This window comes from Lytechinus variegatus, chromosome 2, assembly GCF_018143015.1.
Source record: "Lytechinus variegatus isolate NC3 chromosome 2, Lvar_3.0, whole genome shotgun sequence".
In the NCBI taxonomy this organism is placed as follows: Eukaryota; Metazoa; Echinodermata; class Echinoidea; order Temnopleuroida; family Toxopneustidae; genus Lytechinus; species Lytechinus variegatus.
This window is the reverse complement of record NC_054741.1, coordinates 16705384-16733313: the sequence shown is the minus strand read 5'-3', so window position 1 is coordinate 16733313 and position 27930 is coordinate 16705384. Positions and strand designations below refer to the sequence as shown.

General features: G+C 35.1%; 1 protein-coding gene across 2 annotated transcripts in view; it reads left to right on the top strand.

Annotated features, from left to right (window-relative positions):
• Positions 1–389: 389 nt before the first annotated feature.
• The window catches only part of LOC121407449 (nucleolar and coiled-body phosphoprotein 1-like), an 83263-nt gene continuing 55722 nt past the window's right edge, over positions 390–27930 (top strand). The window contains exons 1-4 of one of the 2 annotated variants that reach the window (XM_041598520.1): positions 390–748; positions 14365–15225; positions 22556–22787; positions 27776–27915. In XM_041598520.1, coding sequence (XP_041454454.1) covers positions 15151–15225; positions 22556–22787; positions 27776–27915 — 447 coding nt within the window. In that variant the 5' untranslated portion in view covers positions 390–748; positions 14365–15150. Of the gene's footprint in view, positions 749–14364; positions 15226–22380; positions 22523–22555; positions 22788–27775; positions 27916–27930 lie in introns of those variants that run through there. The other variant, XM_041598521.1, reaches the window with a different exon arrangement.

The following is a 27930-nucleotide window of genomic DNA, read 5'->3' as shown; positions in this document are numbered from 1 at the left end:
TCAAAGAAATACCAACATTATAGAGTTTAAATATGAATATACCTTACTGTTGGATTTTTGAAAAATTGTATATACAAAGTATTTTTTAACAAACAGTTCATCGATTCATGTTTTGAAATTTGAAACGATACTTATGTTTTTATCAATTCTCTTTAAAGTCAATATTAGTTAACCATGCTTCAGAAAAAAACACTCACAATCTTTTAGTGAATAGGCTTACGCGTCTGACCTTTTCTAAACATTACTACCTAGTATGAACACGTCTGTATGGCTAGTCGATAGCAGACGATACGAACCAAAATGTTCAGAGGAAGTTTTCGTGCTCAAATGCAAGGCAACGGTTCGTCTACAGGTCATTTTTCATGCATTGACGTCGTGTGCCAGTGAAGCAGAGTGGCTATTCTATTTACAGCCCGACGAGGAGGGGGGAAATGAAGATAGTTTATCAAGAGTTCAAAGTTGAGTCGAAATCGACGAGGATTCCGATGTTGTGATGATATCATAAGGTGTAAATCTGCTCTCGACTGTCGGGGAAAAAAGTATAACGAAGTAGAGAGTTAGTGGCAGAAGGAGGGCGGGACGTGATCCAATAATATTCCAACCGGATTAAGCACTTTTCAAATGCACGAAACTAACCTTAATACTTCGGCGAACTCCGAATAGGTCTAGGAGTATTATGGATGTTAATAACTACTGGGTTTATCAACCACTAGAGATTGAGCCTTAAAGAATCATCGACTCTTCTTTGGTGAGTGTATACTGTAATATGATATATCAATATTCATTATCGCAATTATTCTACAGCGTGTGTTCGTAATTGTTTTTAATTACCCTGCATATCGTTATCATAACTGTGTAAATATGTTAGTAGTTATGTAGTTCTCAACTCGAGTTGTGGAAAAAAAACATTGAAGAACTTTTAGATAGTGAATGTTCATGTCTTTGTAATCATAATAATGTTTCGTTCTTGTACAGCACATTATTGTGAAATCCCATTTAACGTAATTATGCGTTTCTTTATATTGTCCTGTCTGCACACATGCGATTTCTTTAAAGAATTAAAAAAAATACGCCAGCTAACCTCACCTAGGTTGAGTGCAGCACAATTTGCATCAATTTCTTGCTGAAGGAAATTATGCCATGTCTGGGATTCGAAGTCCGGAAACTATTCCTCGAAGACACAATGCTTCATAGATAGGCATATGGACATGTAGGCCTACGTATTATTTAGGTTATCATATTTCCATATTGAACATTGTATGCTTATGATAGAGGATGATGAAGTGAATGGTGATGATGATGATGATAGTGATACTGATGATGATGATAATAAAAATAATAACAATAATAATAACGAAATGTATATACAAGAGCTATATTGAGCTACGTTGATATTCTTTTGGGAGAAGCAGCATCCCGTACCACCCGACCCTATTTTGGAACATAATTCGGCAAAGTCAGCCTGAACATTTTACCAATATATTAGACCGGGATATTAAAGTAGTTTAATTTCTTTTTAAAAAACTATACGTGCATTTTGTAGCTTATTGTCACATGCCGGATATCATAGTTATGAGCAATATTGTTAATAAAGAAAAAAAAAGGATGAGGATGGTACTGATGACAATTTCAAAATGGTATTGGAGTGGGAATGGATGCGGAAGAGAAAAAAGGTGGGAGTGGGGATCGAGGGGCTGATGGGGTTGAATGGATTGTAAGAGGAGGGAGAAGGGGTATAGTAAGAGGGGATGGGGATGAGGGAAGTAGAATGGGTATGGGATGGGGAGTAAGAGAAGGGAGGGGGTAAGTGAGAGGGTAGGGGAAGTGAGGGAAGTGGAATGGATTGGAAGGAAATAGATGGGAGGGGAAGTGAGTGGGTGGGAGCGAGGGAAGTGGAATAGATTGTTAGAGAACGGTGGGAGGGAGGTGAACGCCAAAAGTTGGTAAAATTACCCCCAAAATTCATATTTTCTGAAATATATACGATGGTAAATATCATATAAAGCAGTTATAAGCCAACCATATAACCTCCACTAAAACCTTTTTTAGAGTGTGTCACAATATCGTCACGTCTATCGTCGAATCTTCGATGACCCCTGATAGTTACTTGTCTGGCAATATTTCTTAAGACTAGGAAGAGATTAGCGGAGATGAAAAGATGGCCCTGTCTGTGGACAGCTGCATCGGGCGCAAGCTGACAAACAGAGGACGGGCACTTTCCGTTTCCCGACCAACTAAAAACAGGGGTGTCAAAACTTGGACATTATTTAAAATTCACTTTAATTCTATTTAGTTGCACATCAATTGCAATAATTTTTATATTGAAAAAATAATAGATTGGTTTGATTTCATTTTCCTTATAAACAGATAGAAAAATCAAGGTAGTGCGCACAAATTAAACAATCAAAAATGTGAAATTTTAAAATGACATAACTATTTCAAAAGGTACGGATGGATAGAGGGATAAATGCTATAATGCCTCTGTTTTTCGTAGGGGTTCAATGATAACACATAGTAATGACAATGAGAACAAGCATGGTGTATGGTCACATAATACTCGACTAAATTGAGTCAAATATAGATTTCATAAATGACTTTAGAATAATAATGGAAAAGATTGCTTAACAAGTGATGGACTTGTAGATTACAACTTATATCTTTTGCTTTTGCATGCCCCACTTTGTGGAATAGCCTTCCTGAAGACAAAAAATGTACCTCTGTCGAAACTTTCAAAAATCTTCTAAAAACTTTGCTATTTAACTCTTAGCTCTTTATGCGCCTTGAACACTCTACAGAGTGGATTTGGCGCTTTACAAGTCTCATTATTATTATTATTTATTTATTTATTATTATTATATATCAAGACTATAACAACTGGAATGTCATGATTTTTTTTTCTTCACATTGATTCGGATGCGTGTGATATCGCATATTTGTTTTATAATACAAAACTAAATGAGGAATGTCAGAAATATTTGGTACCTATACGTATAAGTATGACAGCACTTGGTTCCAGAATTTGATTTAAAAATTGGTTAATCTTATAGCCTCCACAGAATATGAAGTACAGTTTGATTTAACTTTAGTGATAGCAACAGTCGATTAATTAGAGCATAAGATGCTTTATTTTCAACATTAAAATCAACAGACTTGTACATTTTATTTGACTGATAATTTGATTTAAAATTGCATTATATTTATATTTTATACCATCAAACAGCTTGGATTAAACCGTATTCATATTACGACTGTCATTTTGAGCATAATCGTGTCAATGAATTAGTAATATAATCTCTTAATTGCTTAAATGGAAACTTGAAATGCAATCGGTTATGGATTTCCGAGAAAATTTACGAATCACACATACCTAATAGTGTCTTGATATGACTCAACCACTCATAGATATCTGACAACGAGCTAGATTGGTAAAGAGATACCTATTTCTGGCATCATAATCTCTTACTAATTCAAATCCCATTTTGTGCATAGACAGTGTGAAGATATCAGTCCTATATAGATATCAGCTTTTAAGCAGTTTTCAAATTCACGATTATCATGAGTAACACTTGATTACAAACACCTTTTTCTATTATTAAAAAATGTTTGATTTACTTTACAATTGCTTTTTTCATTTCATTGTAAAATTGTAGTTTTAGACAAAATTCGTTTAGGGATAAGATTATGCACTAATGATGAAAGGAGGCTCTCGTTTTATTAAAAAAAATATATAACATTAGGCCCGTATTCTGAAGTCGGGTTTAAGGTTAAAAGTTGTGGTTAAAAGTATGGACAGCCATATATATATAAAAGGTTAAAAGTATGGACAGCCAATTGTTACATAATTACTAACAGAAGAGATATCAACTTTCAGCTCATTCGGCTCTCAAATCTTTCATAATTGTGTAATAAGTATAAATACTAGTAGATGATTGTCTCCACCATCGATGAATCAGGAAATAGCACAGTAAACATAAGAAACATTCAACTTAATAAACAAATTGATACTTTTGGCTTCCCATACTTAAACCACAACTTTAACCCTGAATTTAAGTTAAACCCGACTTCAGAATACGGGCCATAGACTCTAAAAACTGCAATGTTCAAATTGCATTTTACAGACTATATGATTTTAAATTCTAAATCACGACTAATCACAAATAGATTTACCACATTATTAATCGGATTTCACCTGAGAAAGGTTTATTCTATCAATCACATGAAAAAAAAATGTTTTGAAAATATGTTAACTTCTCTGTCGCAGTAGGAAGGGGGATGGGTTTCTAAATGCTAATTTTAACTGAAATTTTTTCTAAATTTCTTCTTTATTTGCGCCAATTAAAGATCCTTATATAGATAAAATATTATCTTGACCATTTGCCTCGCTTTGCTCACTAAACTGTTTCCGTAATTAACAATTTCGAAGGAACCTGAAGACATGCAAGCTCTGCTTTTTATGCAGGTTCCTTTATATTTCACCTTTTTTACTGCCATTCTCGTTATCCTCTTTATTGTGTATGTATCAAATGCATTTCGTGTATTATGTTTTTATTTTTTGTTGTGAAGTATGAAAACAAATTCAATTCAAGTCAATCCAAATCAAATAATGTTGGCCTTAGCCTAAAAGAAAACTCGATTTCACACGTAAAGTGAAATGACAATGGAATAAAATATGTGTTACATGCAGGTCATAATGAATCATTTTATGTTAATTATTCCGCATTTCGATTGATAAATAATAGCCTATAGCATTTGACAAACTTCACCGTGACAGTGTAGCTTCGAAAAATGACATAAGTTTTTTTATCCTCTTTTTTTCATTTATGCAGACCATGGAAACAAGTGAAGGAAATAGATGCACGCGACAGTAATAAAATATACAGTCTTCAATCTTTAATTCACTTTGATATGACGTCAATCTGTAGCCTGTCAAAGATCATACAAGTTTCACATTGGAATTAAAAATGACGCACGATGTCCAATAGTACACTGTAAAAACTGCGGTGTTAAAACTGACACCAATTGGTGCTAATAGAGGACCACACCCTGAGGTGTTAAGATTACACCCTAGAGAAGAGATTAAATATAACACCGAAGAGTGTAAATGTAACAACAAAAGGTGCTGTAATAACACCTATAGGTGTAAAACCAACACCACCAATTTAACACCGGTGTAAAATAACTGGTGTGGTCCTCCATGTACACCGGTTAACACCACAGTTTTTACTGTGTATACGGAATATGAACGAAGACATACTACACATGCACAATACATTTTCAGATGCTTATAGGGATATCGTATTCTATTAAAGGAACAACTTTTCATCTTTTACGTTATTCGATTTCGGATTAAAAGTTGGTGATAGTTCTTTAGCTTACTCCTTATAAAGAATAAGAACGCCTAGATAGATGTCACACAGTAACCGGTTCCGCTTTAATAATGCTCTAATAATGCCTTACGAAAGTTTTGCTAAACTCTATACTCTACAAAGTGAATTATCTCGCCTTCAAGAAACTTAATCTGCATCTATCATTTTTTTTTAGCTGAACGCATCTGTGTTACCATGATTTCATGATAAAAGATGGTATAAGATGTTGTGACAGGCGAAAAAATAAGACATTATAATTGTAGAATAAGACACAATTGCTTTAAGATGTTCTCCAAAGCCATAAGATAGAAAAATATCACTTAAAAAAAAATGCCATTTTCCGTAGACTTTCATGTCCACTGTGGAGTCCCTGTATCCAGGCATGGGAAAACGTATTCGAAAGAATAAGAAACAAAATCGTTTTATTTACCACAAAACTATCGTCACAATATAATTTATTTCTGATTTCCTTTCATTTCACTTATTCATTTCCGTTTCACTTTGCTGTCCATGAAATAATAATCATAACATAACAAAGTAAAAAAATATAGCAAGACATGATAAACGCAATTCAAAATTTAAGCTAACTTAGATAATACGGATGGGTTCCATACCAGAGTCATTTAGTATGAAATAAACTATCTATTAGAATTCACTAAAATCATCGTCCTTTTCTGTTCTCTATCATGTATATATATAGATCTCGTACTGTCTGTATCCACCTATATCACACTAAAAATAGAAGTTCAAATTGAAATTTAGAGGTTGGTACAACAGCAGCCTCAAAGGAGTGCTAATGAGTGCAATTATGCTAATGAGTGCAATTATGTGCACCTTTAAGGGTGCAGTTATATTAAGCACGAGGGTGAACCTTGTATTAAAGGTTTAAATTTGAAAATTTTTTAACATCAAGTATTATGCACCTTAAAAGGTGAACAGGTACATCTTTGAGGGTCCAAATTAGCATTTCTCGGTGCAAAAAATATTAATAATATTTTTCTTCCGATTTTGAATATATTTTCAGTGTTTCAAATGATATTTATTTGAAGATTAACTACGACTTTAACAGAAGGCTCATAAAGTTTTCAAACCTTTACTTACTTTGACTGTATTTTGGACTTTCTTACAGAAAACATGAAAAACTTTAATTATCTTTCATTGGTATGCTTTTTAAAGAACGTCAACATTGCAAGAATCTATGACGCAGTGATGATGATAATACTCCGATGTTACGTATATCACCAAGTAAGAACAGGAAACAGACGCGTTTCCGTTATTGTCCCTTTCCAAGATTTTATCACTTATTTTTGTTTCTATTTTCTTATAATTTATGATGTCAGCAAGAGATTTTACGTCACTATCTGTGTCACTGATAATCCGTAATTACTCATTTTTCTCTGTATTCGAATTTCTCCAAGAAAATCATATTCTTTCTTTTAGTTTCCATTCATAAAAATATAATCCTATTCAGCTAATTCTATATTCATTTATTTGTTTTTTTCTCTTTTTTGGGGGGTGTTGTTCTGTAATCCATATCTTTGTTGTTTATTAAGTGGTTTTTATTTGAAAATAACTTCAATTCTTGACATAAACGAAGTGAAATACATATAGCAAATGGAATATCTATTTCCAAATTAGTAAATACAATGATAACTCATATACTAAACGCTACATATTTTCTGTTTTTTTTTCTTTTTGTAAGCACTAACATAATATATCGAATGTTTTTTTTCCAACTTGCTACTCTCTTTTTCGTTTTAAACATGCATGTCTTAACCCAGTAAAACATATAATTTTTTAATGTGTTATATTGAAAGTCCATCGCATTTCCAATACATATTATAAACAATATTGATGGTAATGGTATATATACATTAAGTGTAAACTCTAATTATAATCTCAACATAATATTTTCTTTTTTAGTGTGAAATATTCACAACAGAGCATAAAAAGGAGATTTTCCAAATACTCAAAACAAATAGTTAATAAAACCTAGACTAACCCCCATCATCCTGGCCTCCTCCCTCATAAATTACATATTTCTTAACAACCTAGCATCCCTAAGCCTAAACCCTCCCCATCAACCCAGGTGAAACGGGGCGTGATTTAATTATTATTCAGTTTCAACAAGCAATGGTGTACAAATTACAGATGGGGGACTTGGGGTGCTACCCCCCCCAAAAAAAAAAAAAAAAACAACAACGAAAAAAAATAAAAATAGAGACAAAGAAAAAAAAAGAGAAAAGGAAAGAGAAGAGTGAAATATAATATTATATTCTGGATATTATGTCAAAATCTATGATCACAAAATTTGATTTTTGTAATAAAATTGTCTAATCTTTTGCTCGCTCGCCTCGCTTGTTCCGAACTTTATATAAATTTGGCCAGATACACCATATCTGGCCCCTCAAAATTTTTGTTCATTACGCCGCTGTTATTATGTTGGGTAGATCACTGAAAGTTTAGCTAATTGATGTCTGAAATGCCCACCATGGCTAAATAAGAGTGATTATTATTATTATCATTTAATTAATCAATGATTAAAAATAACTTAATTAATAAAATACTAATGGAATTTTATGATAGGGCTACAGGAGTAAACAAAAACAAAGAAAAGGGTGAGAATTGTAATAACGGGTAATAGTGGATGAGATGGAAATAAAAATGACAGAACAAGAAAATCAGGAAGAATTTGATAAAAAAGGGCACAATAATGATGAAAATGTGGAGGGGGAGTGGAACAAGAGGGAAATGGGCAAGAAGATAACCAAAAAAAATGATAATACAGAGATGGAAAGAAGACAGACGAAAGACATGCGACATTACATGGGTATATCATACATTGTGAAGTGTTGTAGATGTTGAGGAAAGACTTCGTCATCGAACCGGTAGTCGTCGATTAGATTACTCGGCAGGTGGACTGCCTGTTGTTTCTTGGTGCACACTGAATGAAAATCCAAGGAAAATGAGATATTAATAGTTCATCCGTGCAGCATATAGCCACTATACGAGCAATCGTGCAGACGTACGCGGACCGATCGGGGGGGGGGGGGGCGTTTCATGAAAGGAGTTGTCAGATGTTCTACCCAACAACTCCAGTTTTATGTGCTTGTCAGCCAATCAAAATCAAGGAAAGTTGTCGGATCTGACAACTTGTTGGACAAGAATATTGATGAAACGCTCCCCAGGAAGGGGGGGGGGGGTAGGGACGTGTATCCCGCATTTCCTCCCCAATGCAGACATTAGACCTCCCATACTTAGGAGATTTTACCAATTTTTTTCTTTCCTTTTTTCTTTCTTGTCAGCTGCGCTCTAAGGCAAATGCGTCATATTGTGAGCGTCTGTTGCTTCATTATTTATTTTTGTCAGATATAACGATGGAAACTTTTTTTTCTGATAACTTTGAAGAAATCGAGAAACGTTCTGCCCTCCCCTTCCTTATTTCGCCCCTGCTCACATTCTACTATTTCGTCAATACGGAAGATTATCACGTCATCAGTGACGTTTTGATATGTTTATTACATAATGATAGAAACTCTGTCTTCATGTCTCATAAACTGAAAACCAACTTTATTGCTCCCCGTATTGCACATGTACATCATGTCTATTCCCATAACGTTGCTTTAATGTAGGAAAAAAATATTGGCACTTATTATTTTACAAACATTAATCTTATTGACTTAGGTCATCTCGCTTCTCAATTCTCAATCCCTGATGACTCAAGAATGAAAATTAAGATGCATATTATTCTTTTACGATAAATGAGATACGTGTCTGCAAATACGTCATTATTTCTTTGAGGATTTGAGAAAGGATACTTCACACCACAAACAATGCATATTAATTTAGATTTTTTTAAAGTTCACAATCGCTTTTATTTCAAGACTGACGTAAAAGGGAATGAACACTACTAAAAACGTTGTGGTGTTAGCCGGTGTTCATAAAGGCCTCCGGTGTTAAATTTACAATGTTAGTTCAGAACCTTGGGTGTCATTACTCATTATAGCGCCTTTTGTTGTTACTTTAACACTCTTTGGAGTTATGTTCAATCTCTAGGGTGTAATTTTAACACCTCGGGTTGAGGTCCTCTATAGGGACAACAACTGGGCCCCGTCTTACAAAGAGTTGCGATTGATCCGATCAATCGCAAGTATGGAAAGCCAGCAACGTCAACATCTAAAATACATGCATGTTTGTTCAAAATATTTTCTTTAAATTATGTATATTCATACATTCACTGTTTTTCTGAACAATTCAGTATGCTTCTTTTTATTTCCAACAGACATTGAGCAAATTTCCAGAAGAAAAAAAATTGACATTGATGGATTTCCATAAACTTGAGGTTGATCGGATTAGTTGTAACTGTTTGTAAGACACCCCACTTTTTCGGTTTAGGATGGGAAGTATACCAAACACACTCTCTCATAAGATGCAAGTGAGCAAAACGAGCGAGTACACAACCTCTTTTTATTTTCTGTTCACACACCATTCACTGAAACGTGATCAATACTCAAATACAATTATGTAATTACTGCACTCCAACATATTTCATAAATTGGAGCTGTGTTAATATTCCGTTTTGACAAAAGTATTTGTAAAAATGATCAGAAAGGACTAATAGCCATTCAATTTGTAGCTGACTGCGGATACCAAAGGAGAAACGCTTCTACCATAAGTTATGTCAAGGAGCTTGTTTTTGAAGCCCCTTGGTTATGTCAACCATAATCTCGGTTAACACCTGCATACTTCTTTAGCGAACTTGACGTCATGTTGGTGATGTTTTAAGCTTCTCCTGTCTTAAGAACAATCTTCCCGTAAAGCCAGTTAACAGTTAGCCATGACTCAGCCCGTTGCTGACATTAATCACTGACACCTATAGTCTTTAAGCATCATGCCCCGTCCGTCGTCTGCTAGGTCGTCCTCTTATCTTATACAATATCGACTTCAAAACCATTGCCCTGTATAGGGGCGGCAGTACTGGAAATGGCTAGGGGTGCCTCATTTTGTAAAAAAAAAAGGGGGCAGAGAAATAAAAGAAGATAAAGAGTCAGTCACCCCATGTTTCGTAAACACACTAAAAATATTGGGTAAAATTTTAACCTGCACGAGGGTAATTATGTGTCAAACCAATTTCGGGCAGTATTTTTCCCGATGCGGGAAGCGTATTGTCCAGTAAGGTTAAAAAAATAAACAGCAATCACTTTAGAATGGGTAAAATTTTAATCACACTGGATAATTGAAAAAGCCCAATGTTGGTTGGACACATAATTAACCTCGAAGAGCATTTTTACCCAATATTTTTTTTAAAGTACACCTATATAAGAAGCATCTACACGACTAGTGCAGTTTTTAACATTTTTTACAACATAATTATTATCACTATGTTCATAATAAATGATCAAACACAATCTGTCGGTTCGTCTTTGGCATATAGTGGAATGTTCATGTTTGCTTTAATTTTTTTTATTTCGCTGGAATTGTATCATTTAACCATATAAAAAGATTTTAGTGTGAATTTATTTTTTTTTAATAACATTTTCAACATACATGCACAAATGATCTCCCGTCAATGGATTCAAGATTTATCATGACTGATGTTTATTTGTATAAATCGATTTACTCCCTCGAGTTCTTACAATGTTTTGGACTCGATTTAGAGGAAATACCGATCTTTTTATAGCAAGAGTTTATCAATAAGATGAAAAAAAAATGTATTTAAGGAAATTTTTTAGCAACTTATTGCTTTGCACGTTGAGCTACTTCAGATCTCAAAAGGAGTTTAATCGGTAAAGTATCCCCGTCTCTAAATCCCAGACGAGAGGTTGAGTCAACTCTCATCAATTAAAGGAGGAGTACACCCTCCAGTGAAGTTAGTGCTTTGATTACACCCCAATTAAGTAGCACATTATTATAATAAAGCTATTCTGTGGTGTTGACGGGGTGTTGATTGGTGTACATACAGGACCACATCAGTCATTTTACTCCGGTGTCAATTTTTTGGTGTTTAATTGCTATGGATGTTGTAACAATATTGCTGTTACTTTAACACTCTTTGGTGTTATGTTAAAACTCTAATATATTGGATGTGATTTTAACACCTTATGGTGTGTTCTCTAGGACCAACAAATTGTATCAGCTCTAACACCTCTTTTACAGTGAACACATGAAGGGTGAAGATCTACTGCGTTTTGTTATAATTTTTGCAATTTTGATTATGTACAGTCACTGCCGTGCTGCTCCCCATTGTACATTGCTATAATATATACCACATTCCATATCATGGTTTTGATGAATACATTTTTATATTAAATGATCTGGTATCCTTTTTCATACAGAGTTACAACTATTGTAATTTTGTTATTTATATGGCAACTACTGCGTGGTAACATGGCTCAGCAACCGATCATAATCAAGATTTGCAGAGATATTAATATAATGGCAGGATTACAATAGTTGCAAGTCTTTATGAACGAGCCCCATCATGCCCATGAAGGGTCTTGACCAATATTCCATTTACAGGTATACGGTCATCTGCATTTAGTTTTAATGGTAGTTTGTAGAATTTATCCGGAAAACATCTAGCATGATATGCCCCCCAAAAAAATCACAGAAAAGGGGAAATATATGATATAAATTTTTTATATATATTTTCTGAATTTAGGTCAAAGTTTGTATTTCAGGGTTTGAGTTCCCTTTAATACCTTTTCGCTTCATGACGTTCACTTAAAAAAAAAACCTAATTCGAAATAATTTCCCCTCGAAGATTTCCAACTGTGGCTCGGTCATGAGGGTGATAATTTTCTTGCTGTTATCACCCACCGGTTGGCAGTTAGGGTGGTTCCCCCCGTCTTCACACTCATTAGGTTTACAGTTAACTAATTATTGAAGATTGATAGGAAACCACATTCGGGGGAGCGTGCATGACGAGTTTTGACTGTACTCCTGACCTGAACTGAACCAGGGGCCGATTGCACGAAAGGGTCTTTGCAAGGACCGTCTTTCGTGTCGCCCATCTTTTATGATACGCCATGTGAAACGCATTTTAAATAAATTACCTGCAAACATATTTCATTCGTCCGTTAAAATTAACAAAATATTTGTTTATAAAATGATGTGATATATCATGAAATTGTATACAATTTGATTTAAAAGCAAGCTAACGAATCTTATTCTTTATCATTAATTTCAGAAACACCCCGCTTATAGCGTATCATAAAAGATGGGCGACACGAAAGACGGTCCTTGGAAAGACCCTTTCGTGCAATCGGCCCCTGCAATCCAAGGGGCGATGGGTTTTTAATACCCCAAATGAGCGGTGTTGGCTCAGTCGGTAACGCGTCTGCCCGTCGAACCAAAGATCGTGGGTTCGAGTCCACCCCGGGCTGATGACTGAAGCCAGTGCGTTGTGTGTAAACGTCTCTCCCATGTTTCATATAGATGCAGGCTATGTTACAATGGAAAACACTCCGTCCCTCGGATAGGACGTTAAATGGAGGCCCCGTGTAGAGGAGAGTCACCACCTTTGCACGTTAAAAACCCACTGCACTATTCGTATAAGAGCAGGGGGAAACCCCGGTGTAGTGGTCCACCTGCATTCCCCTAATCAGTTATATCGGGAGGAGAGACCTGCGGGTCATAGTGATTCAGTTCGCTTTTCGCCTCCCAGGCACAGGTGACGCCAAACAAATAATAATAATAATAATGATAATTTAAAGAATGAACAAAAATCTAAATTCTGTGATTAACTTGAGAGCATTTTTTGGGGCATTTCTTTATCATGCTCGTATCCCGCTAGTGTACACTATTAAAAGAGATTGGTCAAAGTATCCAGTTTTATTGTTGAATAAATTATGTGCCGGCACAAAAATTATGATCAATTTTTTTTTTCTTAGGACGGTCACTGTCTTAATATCAACCAGCGAATTTGTTATTTTGACCGAAATAAATCCTGTTATTTTTTTTTTTTTGGGGGGGGTGAGATTTTCAGTCTGCCGACAGGAAAGAATCAAGAACAATGGGCCATATAACTCATGTTTACAAATTATTAAAACAGTTAGGAACGATAAGAAATTCATCAAACATTTTGTTCTTGTTACTATATTAGCATCATGTTAATGTACAGCATGAATTGTTATTATATTTTGAAAGGAATATTTGATCTGTCAGCAAGAGAGAAATCATTAGAGACGGAAACAATGAGATCACTTTCCTGCCTTCCCCGTCTTATTGAGTCATATTCTCATCACATTTTCGTGAATTTTAGCAGTCTCAATGTCAGCGATTAGTATATTCACATCATATTAAGCCCAGACTTATCGAGGATTTAGCATTTTTGACCCCCAGCAATCAAAACAGCTGCAAGCGTACACTGTATGTGGATGGCGAGGGGGTATATGTGTGTTTCGTGCTTTTCTTTATTTGGTACATGAATGTATATGAATCAGTTAGTATGATTCATTTTATATGATTCATATATACCATGATGAAAAGTAATGAAATGTAATGTGTTTAATTAAAAAATAATAAATTGAAATGTTTAAATGTTGTTTTTATTTTTAGTAAATTAGAATAAAATAGTGCAGAAAAATATGCTTCTATCTATTTGTTGTCATAAATCAGATTCAAGTATTTTTTTCAATAATAACCCACTACCACTTAATTCATACAATATTTCAATGAGATTGTTAGCTTTATCCTATATGCCTATGTTTATCAATATAATTTAGTTACATAAGGTGAAGGTATACAGGCCTACAATGTAACCTTTGTAATTGCCAAACATTTTGGAACAATATATCAGCACTATATGAGTAAAATGATTGTATCAATGTCTACTATGTAGGAATAATGAAATGAATGAAGAAAATAATGAATATAATATACAAAATCCGCTGCGCTGTTAAATGTCAGATTTCCAATCATTTAAGAGTTAATAGGTTAAATTGGATTCATCATGTAGCAGCTACATATTGATTCTCTCTTCTGTTTTTCTTTCAAGGATATTCCTGCCACTTTGGATGAAGTTATAGCGGATGATTTCAACTGAAACTTATCACTACATCAACACAGGACTATGTGACGTCACTGGACTGTGATGATCGTACGTTCTTCAAGTTTGGAACTCTTGCAATCCTATAAATGAATCTGTATTAATCAACATTAAATATTATTTTTACTTGGACCACCCATTTTGTTTCATCTGAAGTGTTAGGTAAATGCGATTTCTTCTCGTCTGCTGATAATCCATTTTCTATATCCATTATATTCACTGCGTGGAGTACCTGACAAATTAGTCGATACACTTTTGAATGCACTGGTCCTCGGCCAACCGTTGTGTATTTGATGATATTGTCCGAGCTCTTTTGGATGAGCTAATGACTTTTTTGCGAAGAAGCCAAGAGTCGTGAAGTGGATCAAGGATGCATTGTTTTTAACTCAGCAAAAAATTGCAAAAACCAGGTTTTGAGTACAGATGGAAAAACTTTAAGAAATTGATAATTACTTCTGACATAATAGCCAACCGACTTCCTAATGGAAAACTGAAATGACGATATAGGTCATTTTAAAGTTTAAGAATATCGATACATTTTATATCGATTCATTTCGGAATTCATATTTTCTATTGTTTAAAGCCACCGTATTAAGGCCAACCGTGTTTCGATTATCATCGATTCGATAATCTTCGAAAGGATTACAATTTTGAATCCGACGGAATCAGAAGGAAACTTTGAGGAATCTCCGATATTGATTTTGGATTTTCTCCCCTGGAATATCAAGAGTCATCATGACTCATCACCGAGTCAACATGCAGCGAGTCACTAAAAAGCTCCGCCGGATGACGGCTCCAGCATCCATTCAGGTTGGTATGACGACCATGTACTCTTGTCTGTTAAAGCTATTGAAACATTTTTTAAAGAATCTTCTGAAAACAAAAATTATTTTCCGTAATGATATTGATGATGATGATGATTATAAAAACAATCACATTAATACAAAATGAATAAAAAAATATGATGATAATGATATAGTTACACACTAAGAAAGGTTTACCCAATATTGGTTAAAATGGGAACATGCAGTTTGGTTGGGTAAAAAGATATAATTACTAAGTATTTTGTAAATGTTAGGCAGTGTTGCGTTTAAATAGCCCAATATGGACTAAAAAGAATACCTAGCAAACATGCATGTTCCCTTTCTACCAAAAAATTTACTCAGTATGATTAGAATGTAAACGAGAATGGAAAGTGCTGTAAACTCAAAACGTTTCGAATTGTAATGGACAGAATTGAAGTTAGGAGAAGCATTCAACTACTAAACGGTTCTAGAAAAAATGCACACTCTTAAGGAAAAAAGTTCACCTTTGGACTTTAATAATGGTACACAGACATGTTGGGTGCACTTGGACACCTTCCTTGACTGGAAGGTGCAAAGATGCAAATATATAAGCAAAAACTTTGATGGTAACCGGTGTATAGATAGAGGACCATGCCCGTCAACTTACCTAGGTGTTGAATTTACAGTGTTAATTCAACACAAGTGGGTGCTATTACAACCCCTTTGGTTTAATCTTGAACACTCATTGGTGTTATGTCCAAACTTATGGGTGTAATTTTTGCACCTCCAGGGACACAAACTGATGGAGGTTTTAACACCCTAGTTTTTTTCATTGATATGGTTGTAGAAAGGTACACAAAACTTTTTTTCTAATAGAACACGAGAAAAAAGTTAAACAAGAAGTTTCAAAAGAATGTTTTTACTCTCGTATGTTCTCATGATCAGTGTGAGAGTCGTTAATATGTACTGACTGTTCCGCTGACATATATTTCGACGGCCTCACTATTACAAAACATTAACTTCAGGCATGGGTTTTGTCAGTTTCTTTGTATACAGACTCTCGATTGAGCCAATTTTCAAGCAATCCCCTTCTTACATGATTTCAACGAGCCAAATCAAGTTTTAATTTAACAATGTTGGAAAATTTAGAGTCCACGGAAGAAGGGAAAAAAGTTGGCACTTTCACTGTCCTTTCATATAGTGTACTCAATAAAATTGTGTAAATGTTCAACTGTTAGTGGCATGATGGACAACGTTTAATTTTGTTGTGGGAAAAAGCTGCGTTTTAGTGCGTATTTATACACAAAATAGGTATAAGAAACAGCTATAAGTTGGTATTTCCAAGATAATTTTCGTTGAGTTCAATCGTCGATAATCGTTGATTTCAAGATTTCCGATTCACGAGATCCAAAAGGAAACAACAAAACCAAGGATTAACTATTAAATGGAATACCTATGTTTATTTTCGTTGAATTGAATCATCGAGAGATCGCCTAATGAAATTGACTTCGCGTCAGACTCTTTGAATATTGATGACACTTTGTGCTGATTTCTGTGAGGATTTATTCAAGTTTTTATATGAATTCAATGGAAGTGCCGTTTGTAGTCGACACATCTCTCAAGCGAGCAATCCTTAGGCAACAATGGAGGCATTATCAAGAACAGGTAAATTACACTCTTAAAAGGGATTAGCAAAAATAACCTCAGTGTGTTGTTGATAGCATAACCAACCGACAGATATTGTCAAGATTAACCAGTTTTTGGTTAAAAATCTACGAAAATTCAGGTTGAAAATGAGCATTTCATCGGTCGGACACAATAATTAACCGACTAATTGGCTAACTTGATCAATTGTTTTCTAGAGTAGTGTATGCAAAGAACACTGTAAGTTAGGCAATGAGTCCAATTTTCATGACATTCAGTATTTATGGAAGCTAAAGAGTATATATAGAGATGTTCGTTAATCCACACAGGATGAGAAGACAAGATAATTAATTAACGAGTTACTTGGACTCGCCATGTCGACGTAAGTATTGTTAATTAGGGCAAGAAGATGGGAGGATAATCTGCAAATGATCTAAGGAGGATGGGAGACGAGGGATCGGTTTAATTAGTCTATCTCATGTTGACTTGATAAGGACGAATAATACGAATGCTTGTAAGTGCCAACCAGATGAGGAGATAAGAAGATGAGATGGTGAGAGTTAAACGACCAGAAGATTAGTAGTTGAAACTCATCAAGACATCTTTAAGACGAGTTGATGAAACTCGGCATGTCTGCTTGTTTGGGACAAGAATACAAAATGACAAGTTGTTGAAACTCGGCAGACGACTTGTCTGGGGGGAAAAGATGACGAGTTGTTGTATTGTCTTATTTCCTCTGTTTGACCTTTCTCTTTTTACCTCCTTAAAAATATAAAGTAAAGAAAGACACGACTCGGGATCGAACCCTGATCGATGACATTATGACCCCCCCCTCCCCCGGAGGTAGTCAAATTTCGAATTTTGTAGCCTATGGGAGAAGGTCCATAAATCTCACAAAATCCCACCCCTGATTTTAGTAAATACTGATATCAACGGTGGTATAGTCATAATGTGTTAGATTAATGAAATACTGAAAACGATTCGTTTACCCATAGACCTATTACAAATGGTCTACCCCCCTCCTCAAAAAAAAAAATCTTGTACGAATTAACTGACTGATAGGTCTGAGTCATGATAGCTATAAGGTAATGTGGTACTTTTTTTAATGAGTTTCTGCATTTATTCATAAATCAATAACAAATAAAAAAAATTAATACAATAACAATGATATAAATTAGTACATTTTTGTGTGACAATCGAAAAGATAAATAATGTATAAGACTAAAAACTGTATCATACATATAAAGCATGAAAAATAGTAAGTTGAGTAAAAATGCAGGGACAAGCTATAATAAGCAGGAAAGTACTTGAAACAATAGCAGCCATGAGGGAGGGCTACATTGGAACCGTCATGGAATACATTATATTTATTGATAAAGATGTCAGGAAATAGAACGTATTGACATTTTGAAACTTGATGGGGAGAGATAAGATAAAGTAATTTTGGCTAAAAGAAATGCAAATACGTGCGAGTGAGTGCAAGTGGATGAGTGCAGTTGATACATTTATGTATACTTAGAAATAAGAAACTTTTGCAATGGAGCTTTAAAATAGATAAGAGACGCAGACTGTTTAATCATTATGTGGCACGATATTGCAAATATCTGGACCATGCATGATGGTGTATTGTCTTATGAGTGAGCAAAATTCTGGGGTTGGTTAGGTCAACTTAGGTGGATATCCGTTGAAGGACGCGCTGGATAAGTATGAAAATCTTTGTTGTAGACCCCCCAAAAAAAAAATGAAAAATGGAATTGGAATAGTATTTATTACGTTAAAATTTATAAATAAACATGCCTGTTTGGAATGTGTTAATGTCCTCGATTTTCTATGTCTTTAAGCTGTGAAATATTGAATCAGTACCTGCAATGTAATGTGAATGTGTACAATTGTGTATTTTTTTAAACGGGATATCGCTTCTATTCTCGACTTACTACTATACCCCCATACTATGTCGCAGTATGATAAGTGGGATAAGATGAACGAATTATAAAGCATAGTCAAGTACTTTTTTGAGATATAATATTTCAATTTATAAAATCCCCATCCCTCTATATTTCAACATGCAAATATTATGAATGTGACTGCTCTACGATAAATTTGAATCAATCAAAACACCTATAACTTTGGTTTCTTGTTTTTCAATTATGGGTACATCGTCTATAAAGATGTTGTTAAAAAATTTTTTTTATTTTGAATGTGTTGAAAATATATAAAAATTTGTTTTGCTTATAATTATTTAGGGTTAGTTTCTTGGCTCTAAACCACATTTATAATTTCTTCAACATTCTAAATTAGTGTTGGATCAATATATTCAAGTCTTTCTGTGAATAAAATACATTGGTATCATCTGCAAATAGAACACACAATAATTCTGTAGATTCATTCACATTGCCATTCATATATTTGAAAAATAAAAGGGACCTAAAATAGATCCTTGTGGTACTTCACATTTCAACGTGCAAAGATTTGATTTGAAACAAACACAATAGCGTCGATTGCTTTAGTATTTTTAAACCAAGCTAGAACCACCCCTGACTCCATATTTCATTAATTTACAAAATAATATGTGATGATCCATTGTATCGAATGCTTTCGATAAATAAAAATGGGGGAACTCCTTCTATCCCCCCTCCCCTCTACCTTCCTGTCATTAACACATCCTTCCCGTTCCAATTACAAACTACATGATAATTCCATTAAAGGGCATAATTGGCCAAGATCAGAATGCATATTATATAGGAATAAGTGTCAAGGTTTAAACGCTGTGGATTAATGATATTTTTTATGAAAAAATTGGTATGGCACAGCTTTATATATTCAGCTATGTTTTTAATTTTTATTTGTAGAGAGTAAATGGTGGAGAGCTTCCTATGTCAATTGGCAGGCTATTCCATAGTTTGGGGGCAGCAAGTGCAAATACACGATCACCAAGTGTAACTATTGTTTTGTGAAAGGGGATCTGGAACAATGATTTATCTGTGGAACTTCGCAAGCTTCGAATATATGACTTGGTTTTAGGTTTGAGTATAATTCTCTAATTTTGCATGGAAATGAAACTACGATGCCATTAATCTATATCGGATTTCCTGATATGTATTTATATGATATAATATATGATGGTGATGATGACGATGATGATGAGGAGGAGGAGGAGGAAAAGATGGAGGATCATCAGAATAAAAATGATAATTCAAAAAAAAAATGATGTTGTTAATAACAATGAACACAACACCAATGCAAGCATTAGCCACATGAATGATATTAAAGACAATGGTAATAAAGATAGAAGACTTTGTGGCCAGTGAAATATTATTTTTGGTTAAAAATCATTTCTATCTTTTGCATATCCTTTTCCCCCGTTCGAATAATGCCTGGCAATTAGGTGAAGCGTGCTCTCCTTATTTTTAATTTATTATTATTATTTTGCTGAAAAATGCGTCCCACACAATTTTAAATGAGAACAATTCTTTTTTTTAAATAAATATAATTCAGTTTTTGTTGTTGTCGGGAGAGGGGAGCAATTTACCTCCTTGTATGAAAATTGAAATGAATCGGCACATCCACCCCTTATTTAATGATACACCACAGATTCTTTTTTATGATCCGTCCCTCATTATTCATACACCTAATTTGAAGACCCTCTTATTCGAATTCTCACATCAATATCTTCTAATCAGAGATCGTTATTAACTTTACACCCTCGTCATGACTTAACATCACCCTCACCACAGTATTGCGACCCTTCTCTCTAATACCCCATTCTCTCATGACCATCTATTCCCCGTTTGACTATGAAATACTTCCGGGTCGTATATTGCATATATAATGCTATGCACTGTAAAAAAAAAATTGGGTAAAATGTTTACCACCTAGAGGGTAATTATGTGTCCAACCACGTTTGGGCAGTATTTTACCCAATGCGGGGAGCATAGGTTAAAATATAAGCAGCAGTTACTTTAGGATGGGCAAAATTTCCCTCACACTGGATAAATAAAAAATGCCCAAACGAAATGCCCAATGTTGGTTGGACACACAATTATCCTCATGGGGCACTTTTACCTAATAGCCAAGAGTTTGGAGAGGAAACTACTGTCATGCAGTATTCGCAAACATTGCCAATTAAGTTTTCTCAGTACTTATATCAAACAAATAGCCAAAATATATAGTATTTTTCTCAAATGGATATAAAATAATCATTACAGGATTATCAAATCCTGACATATCAAATACACCCCGAAATTAAGTTGTTTCGAAATGACAAAGACTTAATAAAAAAAAAGATCCGTATTAAAGATGAAAGTTATCGCCATCCCGGTTTCTTATCTCGGAGTATTTTATCATAGCAGAAGTTTTTATTTTCACTCTTAGTCTTACTTTAACAACGTCAAATCCAGTGTATTTTGTGTAGTTGTTGCTGTTTTTTACGGCGCTCTCATTTACTGAATAATGTATGTGCAACTTCAGTCAAATTGTCAAATTATATGATAATCTCTCTTTCGTAGATAAATAAAGAGCATGATCTCTCACGACCCGGGGGGCCACTTACATTGACGAGTGGATACCATGCGCGACAAAAAAAAACACGTAAAAAGGATGTCCTTTTCACGATAGGGCACGTTACGTACGTAACGTGATAAGGGTGTCAAAAACACAAAAATAATGAAAAAGGGTATCTATTTCGCTAGGAAAATTACGTGTTTAGGGTCGAATTTGCGGGGATGATAAAACAAAATTAAAATGTTTTATAAAGGATGTCCTTTTAGCCCCAACACTACGTGTTTAGAGTCCTATTTGCGCGAGGGGTAGACGGTGGGGTCGAACTAAACCAAATAAGGCAAAGCCGACGACCGAAGGACCCGTAATAATAAAACATTCCTGTACTTGTTTAGGGGTTCATTTCAGGGAATATTTGCCAAGAGTATCGTTTTGTTTCCAATACTTATTAAGGGTATAGGGTTTCACACGCCAATACTTGTTAAGGGGTGCATTTTCAGAATATGGAAATTACGTGTTTAGGGTGCTTTTCGAGACCCCATGGTCGCGCATGGTATCCACTCGTGAATGGAAGTGGCCCCCCCCCCCGGGTCTCACGATTACACTGAATTGTTACCCCCATAGAGTTAACAATAGCCTAATAATCAATACTAATCCAATACCGAGTATCGTAATAAGCCAAATATTTTGAGTGGTCCAAACATAGTGTAGATCAATGGGACAACATTTTAGGGGAAAATTACCTCATTAATACGAAAGAGAAAATTTGTGAGATATTTTGAAAAAAAAATGAAAATGAAGTCATAATTGACCTTTTCCATTTAAATTTCTTTTTTTTTCTTGGTGGTAGAACTTGGGGGGAGGCGTGGCCCGAGACACCCCCCTAGGAAAAAAAATGTACGCCTACTTAAAAGCTATGTTGAATATCATTACCCCCATTCTCATTGGTTCAAAGTTTATATCCAATCTACGTTTGTTTATATCACGTGCTCGCGAAAAAGCACATGTGAATATATTTGACCCATGACCTCGTATCACAACAATGGCTACTTTTCTGGAGGAGTTGTCTGACGACGAACCAAATCCTTTTTCATTTAAGAATTTCTCCATAAGGAAATCTCAACATTTACCCGAAGCACCGGTGCCAGCTCAAGTATCAAGCAGTGATGATTCTGAATCAGGTAAATGATATTATTGATTGTTCTTTTTTGCAGAAAAATGGATTTGGCATGTCGAACTGCGGAAGAGAGGAAGATTTTATTCACATCAACGAAATTGATGATGGCGACGCCTCGTTCCAGCTGTACGTTCCGTACCGTAAAAGATCGTCTCAGAGCATTTTTGAAAGCGACGAAGAAGGGGAGGATACAAGACCTTACAGCCATGCAGATAGGCACTCGTTTCACGATCCAAATATTATTAGAAGGAGTAAACTCAAAGTAGCAGGTAAGATCGGTTTCATCCTTCTTACTAGTCCCAGGTGTGCAAAATTGTGTCATGTCAGTAGGCCCAGCCCACTTCATTGCAACACCCCACACATACGTTTAATTGCATATTAAAAGAGGGTGCGCGATTTATGTTCATATCAAAGACACTACAAGGCACCTAAACTATTTTACATGCAAATTGATGCAAAGCATATGATAATGAGAAGTCGGTGAAGTGTCCAATCTTTGTTTTAGACTTTTGGGGGACTATATTTGTTGACAAACCACACTCACACAACATGCGAGGTTAGTAATACTAACCTCGCACAACGCATGTGGTTTCATAGTGGACTTTGACGTTTTCATTCATCACACGAATGTGAGGGAATAAAAAACGCCAAACATTTGAGTATTTCTCCACTAATGGAAATTTGTTTTTATGATTTAACTTTTTTTTTTTAATGAATTGGAAATTATTTATAAAAGTGTTTTTATCGCTTACCTCCAAGTCTCAACCAGGATACTCCGTTCGATCCGTCCTTAATACTGCGGTGGAAAGTACGCAAACAACAATCGAAAAGCAATTTTTCGTATCGAACATTCTCAATTCAAGTCGTCAGCGCATAATAGGAAATTGTACCAAAAATCAACAGGTTGCATCTCATGTATATACTTATTGGTAAAGTACGCCATCTTTTGACAAGATGATGATGAAAGTGGATTGAACGAGCAAGAAAATAATGCTGATCGCCTAGAATGCAGCTAGCTTGCAACACCGTAAACAAAGGTACGGTAGGCACTTAAGAACCAAGTTTGAAAGGACACTCGTAAAATTACGTCACTCTCGCGATGAATAATCATTAGATCGTGGTCGTGCATGTTCAATAAAAACTCTCTGCATGCATGCACTCAGTGTGTATTGAACACGCACGACCACGATCTAATGAATATTCATCGGCGAGAGTGACATAATTTTACGAGTATCCTTTCAAACTTGGTTCTTAAGTGCCTACCGACTTTGAAATAATATCGCGCGCCCTCTTTAGGCAAAAGTTGATATCAACGCTGATCAAGAGGCATCTACGTGAAGATCACGAAAAATGCTGTTATTTTATTAAAAACAACACCAAACAGAATTCAACAAACGATCCATATGGTTCGGTAAGTGTCATAGAATAAATATAATGCTTAGCTACGATGTAAAGTCATAGTTATTTTAGTAAAAAGGGTGTGAAAGATTCGCGTGCACCAGGTGCATATGAATCCTTCACACACGAGACGATTTGAAACCATGAGTGGACAAACCATTCCATCCAGTCAATTCCTTGTACTTATTTAGCAACAAGCCATGATTGACTATTTTTGCCACACACTGCATGTAAGATAGAATAAAAATTTCTTCATTTTTTATGATGAAATGAGACATTAAGAAAGAAACAAAAGATCAACAATGACAACGCCAATAAATATAAGCAAAACGTATAAAAATTGAAAAAAGGATAGCCAGTCACCAGGAAGAGCCTCAGTGAGCAGCAAAAAGGAGTTTTGGCAAACATTTCTGTTATGAAGCAATTTTTACCGACTTCTAAAAAAAATCCACTGTGACAATCATGTCTGTAGTGCGAGGTATAACTAACCTTGCACTAGTGTGAATGCAACCACTCTGCTTCCGGTGAAAGTACATGCAGATCTATGCAACATTACAACACACATTTAAACAATTCTTGAAAATATCATTTTTCTTACCGAAAATACTCAGTTCCTTACAGTTATGATTTTTTTTAATGATTAACTTTTGGAAAACTTTTTTTTTTAATTCACCAGAGTGCTCAAATTTAAAATTGAAATTTTGAGCATATTTCTGTGATAGCTCTCTACTGATGGAAAGTGAAGTTGGTCTGAATTCATCACCAAACAATCTATCTCTTTCATTTTAGTTTAGAAAAAATAAAAGAATTCAATTTTCTTAAGAGTCAAGTAATATGATGAATAGCTGTAATAGAAACTGATAGTGTCAATTTATTCCCAAGAACAAGGAAAATAAGCCAAACATAACCAAACTTATTTCACCACACAGGGAGTCCCTACAGTGGACAAGGTTATATCATAACCTTTTGCATTGGCTGAGTGGCCCTGCCTAGATTTGCATGTAAAAACAGACAGTAGACTTTAATGTTGGGTGATTCAACGATCAGTCGAATCACACTTTTACTTGTCTTTTGTACTTGGCACTCATAGTACCAATGAGTACAGAACATTAAAGGACAAGCAGGCTTGAGGATAAGTCAACCCAACAAAAGGTTGATTTGTTTAAAAGAGAAAAATTAATTGTTTCATATAAAAAATTGTCTGGGGTGGACTTGACCTCAAACAAGATGGAACCTCATACATGTAGGTGATACAAGTGTCTACTGGTATATGGGGTGCTCTTTTTGGAACCAGAGTATTTTTCCCTTATTTACAATGATATGCAGCTTGAATTCATTATATGTTTATTTAATTTTGATATTAAGATTGGAAATTAACTTAGACTACATGTTAAAAGTTAATGGATTAATGGGAAACTTACATTTAAGGGCTCTTTTCTTGTACTTTTGGTACACGTTCATCTCATGGCACTTGTGATCAAATCCGATGCGCAGTCCCATGATACACATACTCTTCAGCTGATTATTGAGGTGATTGGTTGGTTCTTTTTGTCAGACCTTTATGTATTACAGTTTATGATAAAATATCTTCATTATCTTGATTTTAAAGCAGCAGTATTGCAGAGAAAACTCATTATACTGTAGGTCAGAATCATATGAATCATAGAGAATATTTCCTGAGGTGAAAGATGATATGATCCATTCAACGAGGTGTAGCTGAGTTGAATGGATCATTCATTTCATCTTTCACCTAATGAAGTATTCTGTCCATTGCACGATTGGAAATAACATTCATTATTTGGTTTATATGACACCTAAAAAAAAATCTTTTTCATATGAATTTTATGAATTTTGATGGAAAATATGCTCAGGCGAGCTCGGTCTTTTGATTGTCGCGTACATACAGCATGCGTGCTGCAAACACCAGTGGTTTTACTTGTAGTGCCTGCAGTCTTTGAGTTGGTGCGTGCGTGCAATGGACAAAATCGTTTGGATCCAAAATCGCACGGTTGATAACTTCATTGTAAAATGGGCTGAATAATGGATATCAAACAACCAATCAAATGACAAGGCTCTATCTAGGTGTCGTATAAAGCCTACTATCTCAAAATTACTTGATAGACTTATGAAAATGTTGAGAAAAGTTGAACTTTCTCAGAATGTTCTGTTGATCTGCAGCTGCCTTCCACATGAAGTGCCTATCCCTGAACTGAGTAATGCCAGCCATGACGTCTAGGCCTAGCCCAGCCCGAGTACAAAATCCAACCAAGGACACAACTCATTGCAGAGCATTCTTGATAAAGTAGCAATTCAAAGGAATGTATGTGTGATTAATGGGATGAAGAACTCAGTCATTGCCAAATTGAGTTTAATCCCGCTTTATGCATGCTCCCATGTAGTTCTAGCGGTATGAATAATTATTCAATGCAGAAATGTATGTGATGCTGTCGGGTACAGTTACAGTGTAGCAATACATCAGCCATGTGTGAATGAAGTATATTGTAGCAGAGAGAGACTGAAATCATGTTTACCTTGTTGTCACCTTGTAGGGGGTGCTGTCAAAATCCCAAGTTTATTGGTGAGCTACCGTTCTTGATGTCGATTATATTGAATTGAATATATATGTTATTAGGCACGTACCTGTACTGTATGGATAATTCATCTGCGAGCAATGCATTTTGGACTGGTGTTAGTAAAATCATATGACCTTTATTGAATGTAGTTTATACTGTATTAGATTATTTATTCTTTAAATGAAATTCAAAAATAATATTGATTGAGAGTTTATATTCTTTTTTTTTATTATGCACTGTGGAGATGCTATGTAAAACTTTTTTGTTTTGTATTTATTTCCTTCACTGTTTGCAATTTAAAACTTTTGAAAATTTCTGTAGAAAAATAAAGATGACTGATATCTGATATTCGCCTGCCTGCAAGGTCAAGGAACTTATGCGGCATAAAATGTGACTCTACAATGTTGCCATGTTTAGCTGTTTAATAGCGACTTTCAGATTCTTTGCATTCTAGATGAGAAGTGTTAAAGTGCTTATCCAAACCCACCGTGTTTATTGCATAAAAATTGAATTATTTCTAGTCATCAGATTAAATTGTTAAAATTGCCAGTGACTGAGAAAGTACAATATTGTACCCAAAAGTTTTTACTGCCGTGTTGCCAAGTGTCCGCGTGAGCGTTTGCTTGATCTGGGCGTTCACGTTTTATAATCATGTTTATGCACCTGAACAAGAATTCCAAGGTGTGCAGTACCCTACATGAACATGTTTTCTTCCAAGTAAGTGCAAAACGAATGCAAACTATAAATTTATTAATGAGAAACAAGTTAAAGGACTAGTTTGACACCATGTCTAAGGAAACGATGTTACATGAGAGAAACGGTATTTTGCACTGCCACACCTCTGCACAAGTCTAGCCTTTGTCCTGTGAGCCATGTTCGCACCAGCGTGATGTCGCTTATTGGTCAAATCTCTAGCAATTGCTTTCTGAAGGCAAGAAAAGGGTTTAAGCACGAGCAAATGGTTATGTATACAAAGTAAAGCAATTGCTAAGGCATGGTCTTTTGCTTAGCTAGCAATTTGCTTGTGCGTGAAGCAATTGCTTTCCTGCAATTGTTACTTTTTGTAACATTTTATGAACCATTTGATTACCCTGGCAAACAGTCAAATGGCAAAAGTGTATGTTTCCCAGGCCTAGGCTAGGGTAAATACCCGCTATTGACTATAATGTTTAATAAAGCATACACATCAACTGTACAATCAGTGACAAAATGTTGTGTTACTGGCCCCAGTTCTGATACATGGGTCTGTGACAGATATCTCTCTTATATCTTTTAATTCGATACAGAGTCTCCAACCGAGGATCATGGGAAAGATGGAAAGAATCCTTTCTCCTTCAAAACTTTCATCAAGAAAGAGAAGAGAAAAGCTGTCTATTACTCGTCAAGGGAACAACTGGATAGCTCAGGAATGGAGGAGGAAGATTGGGTAAATAATATGTTT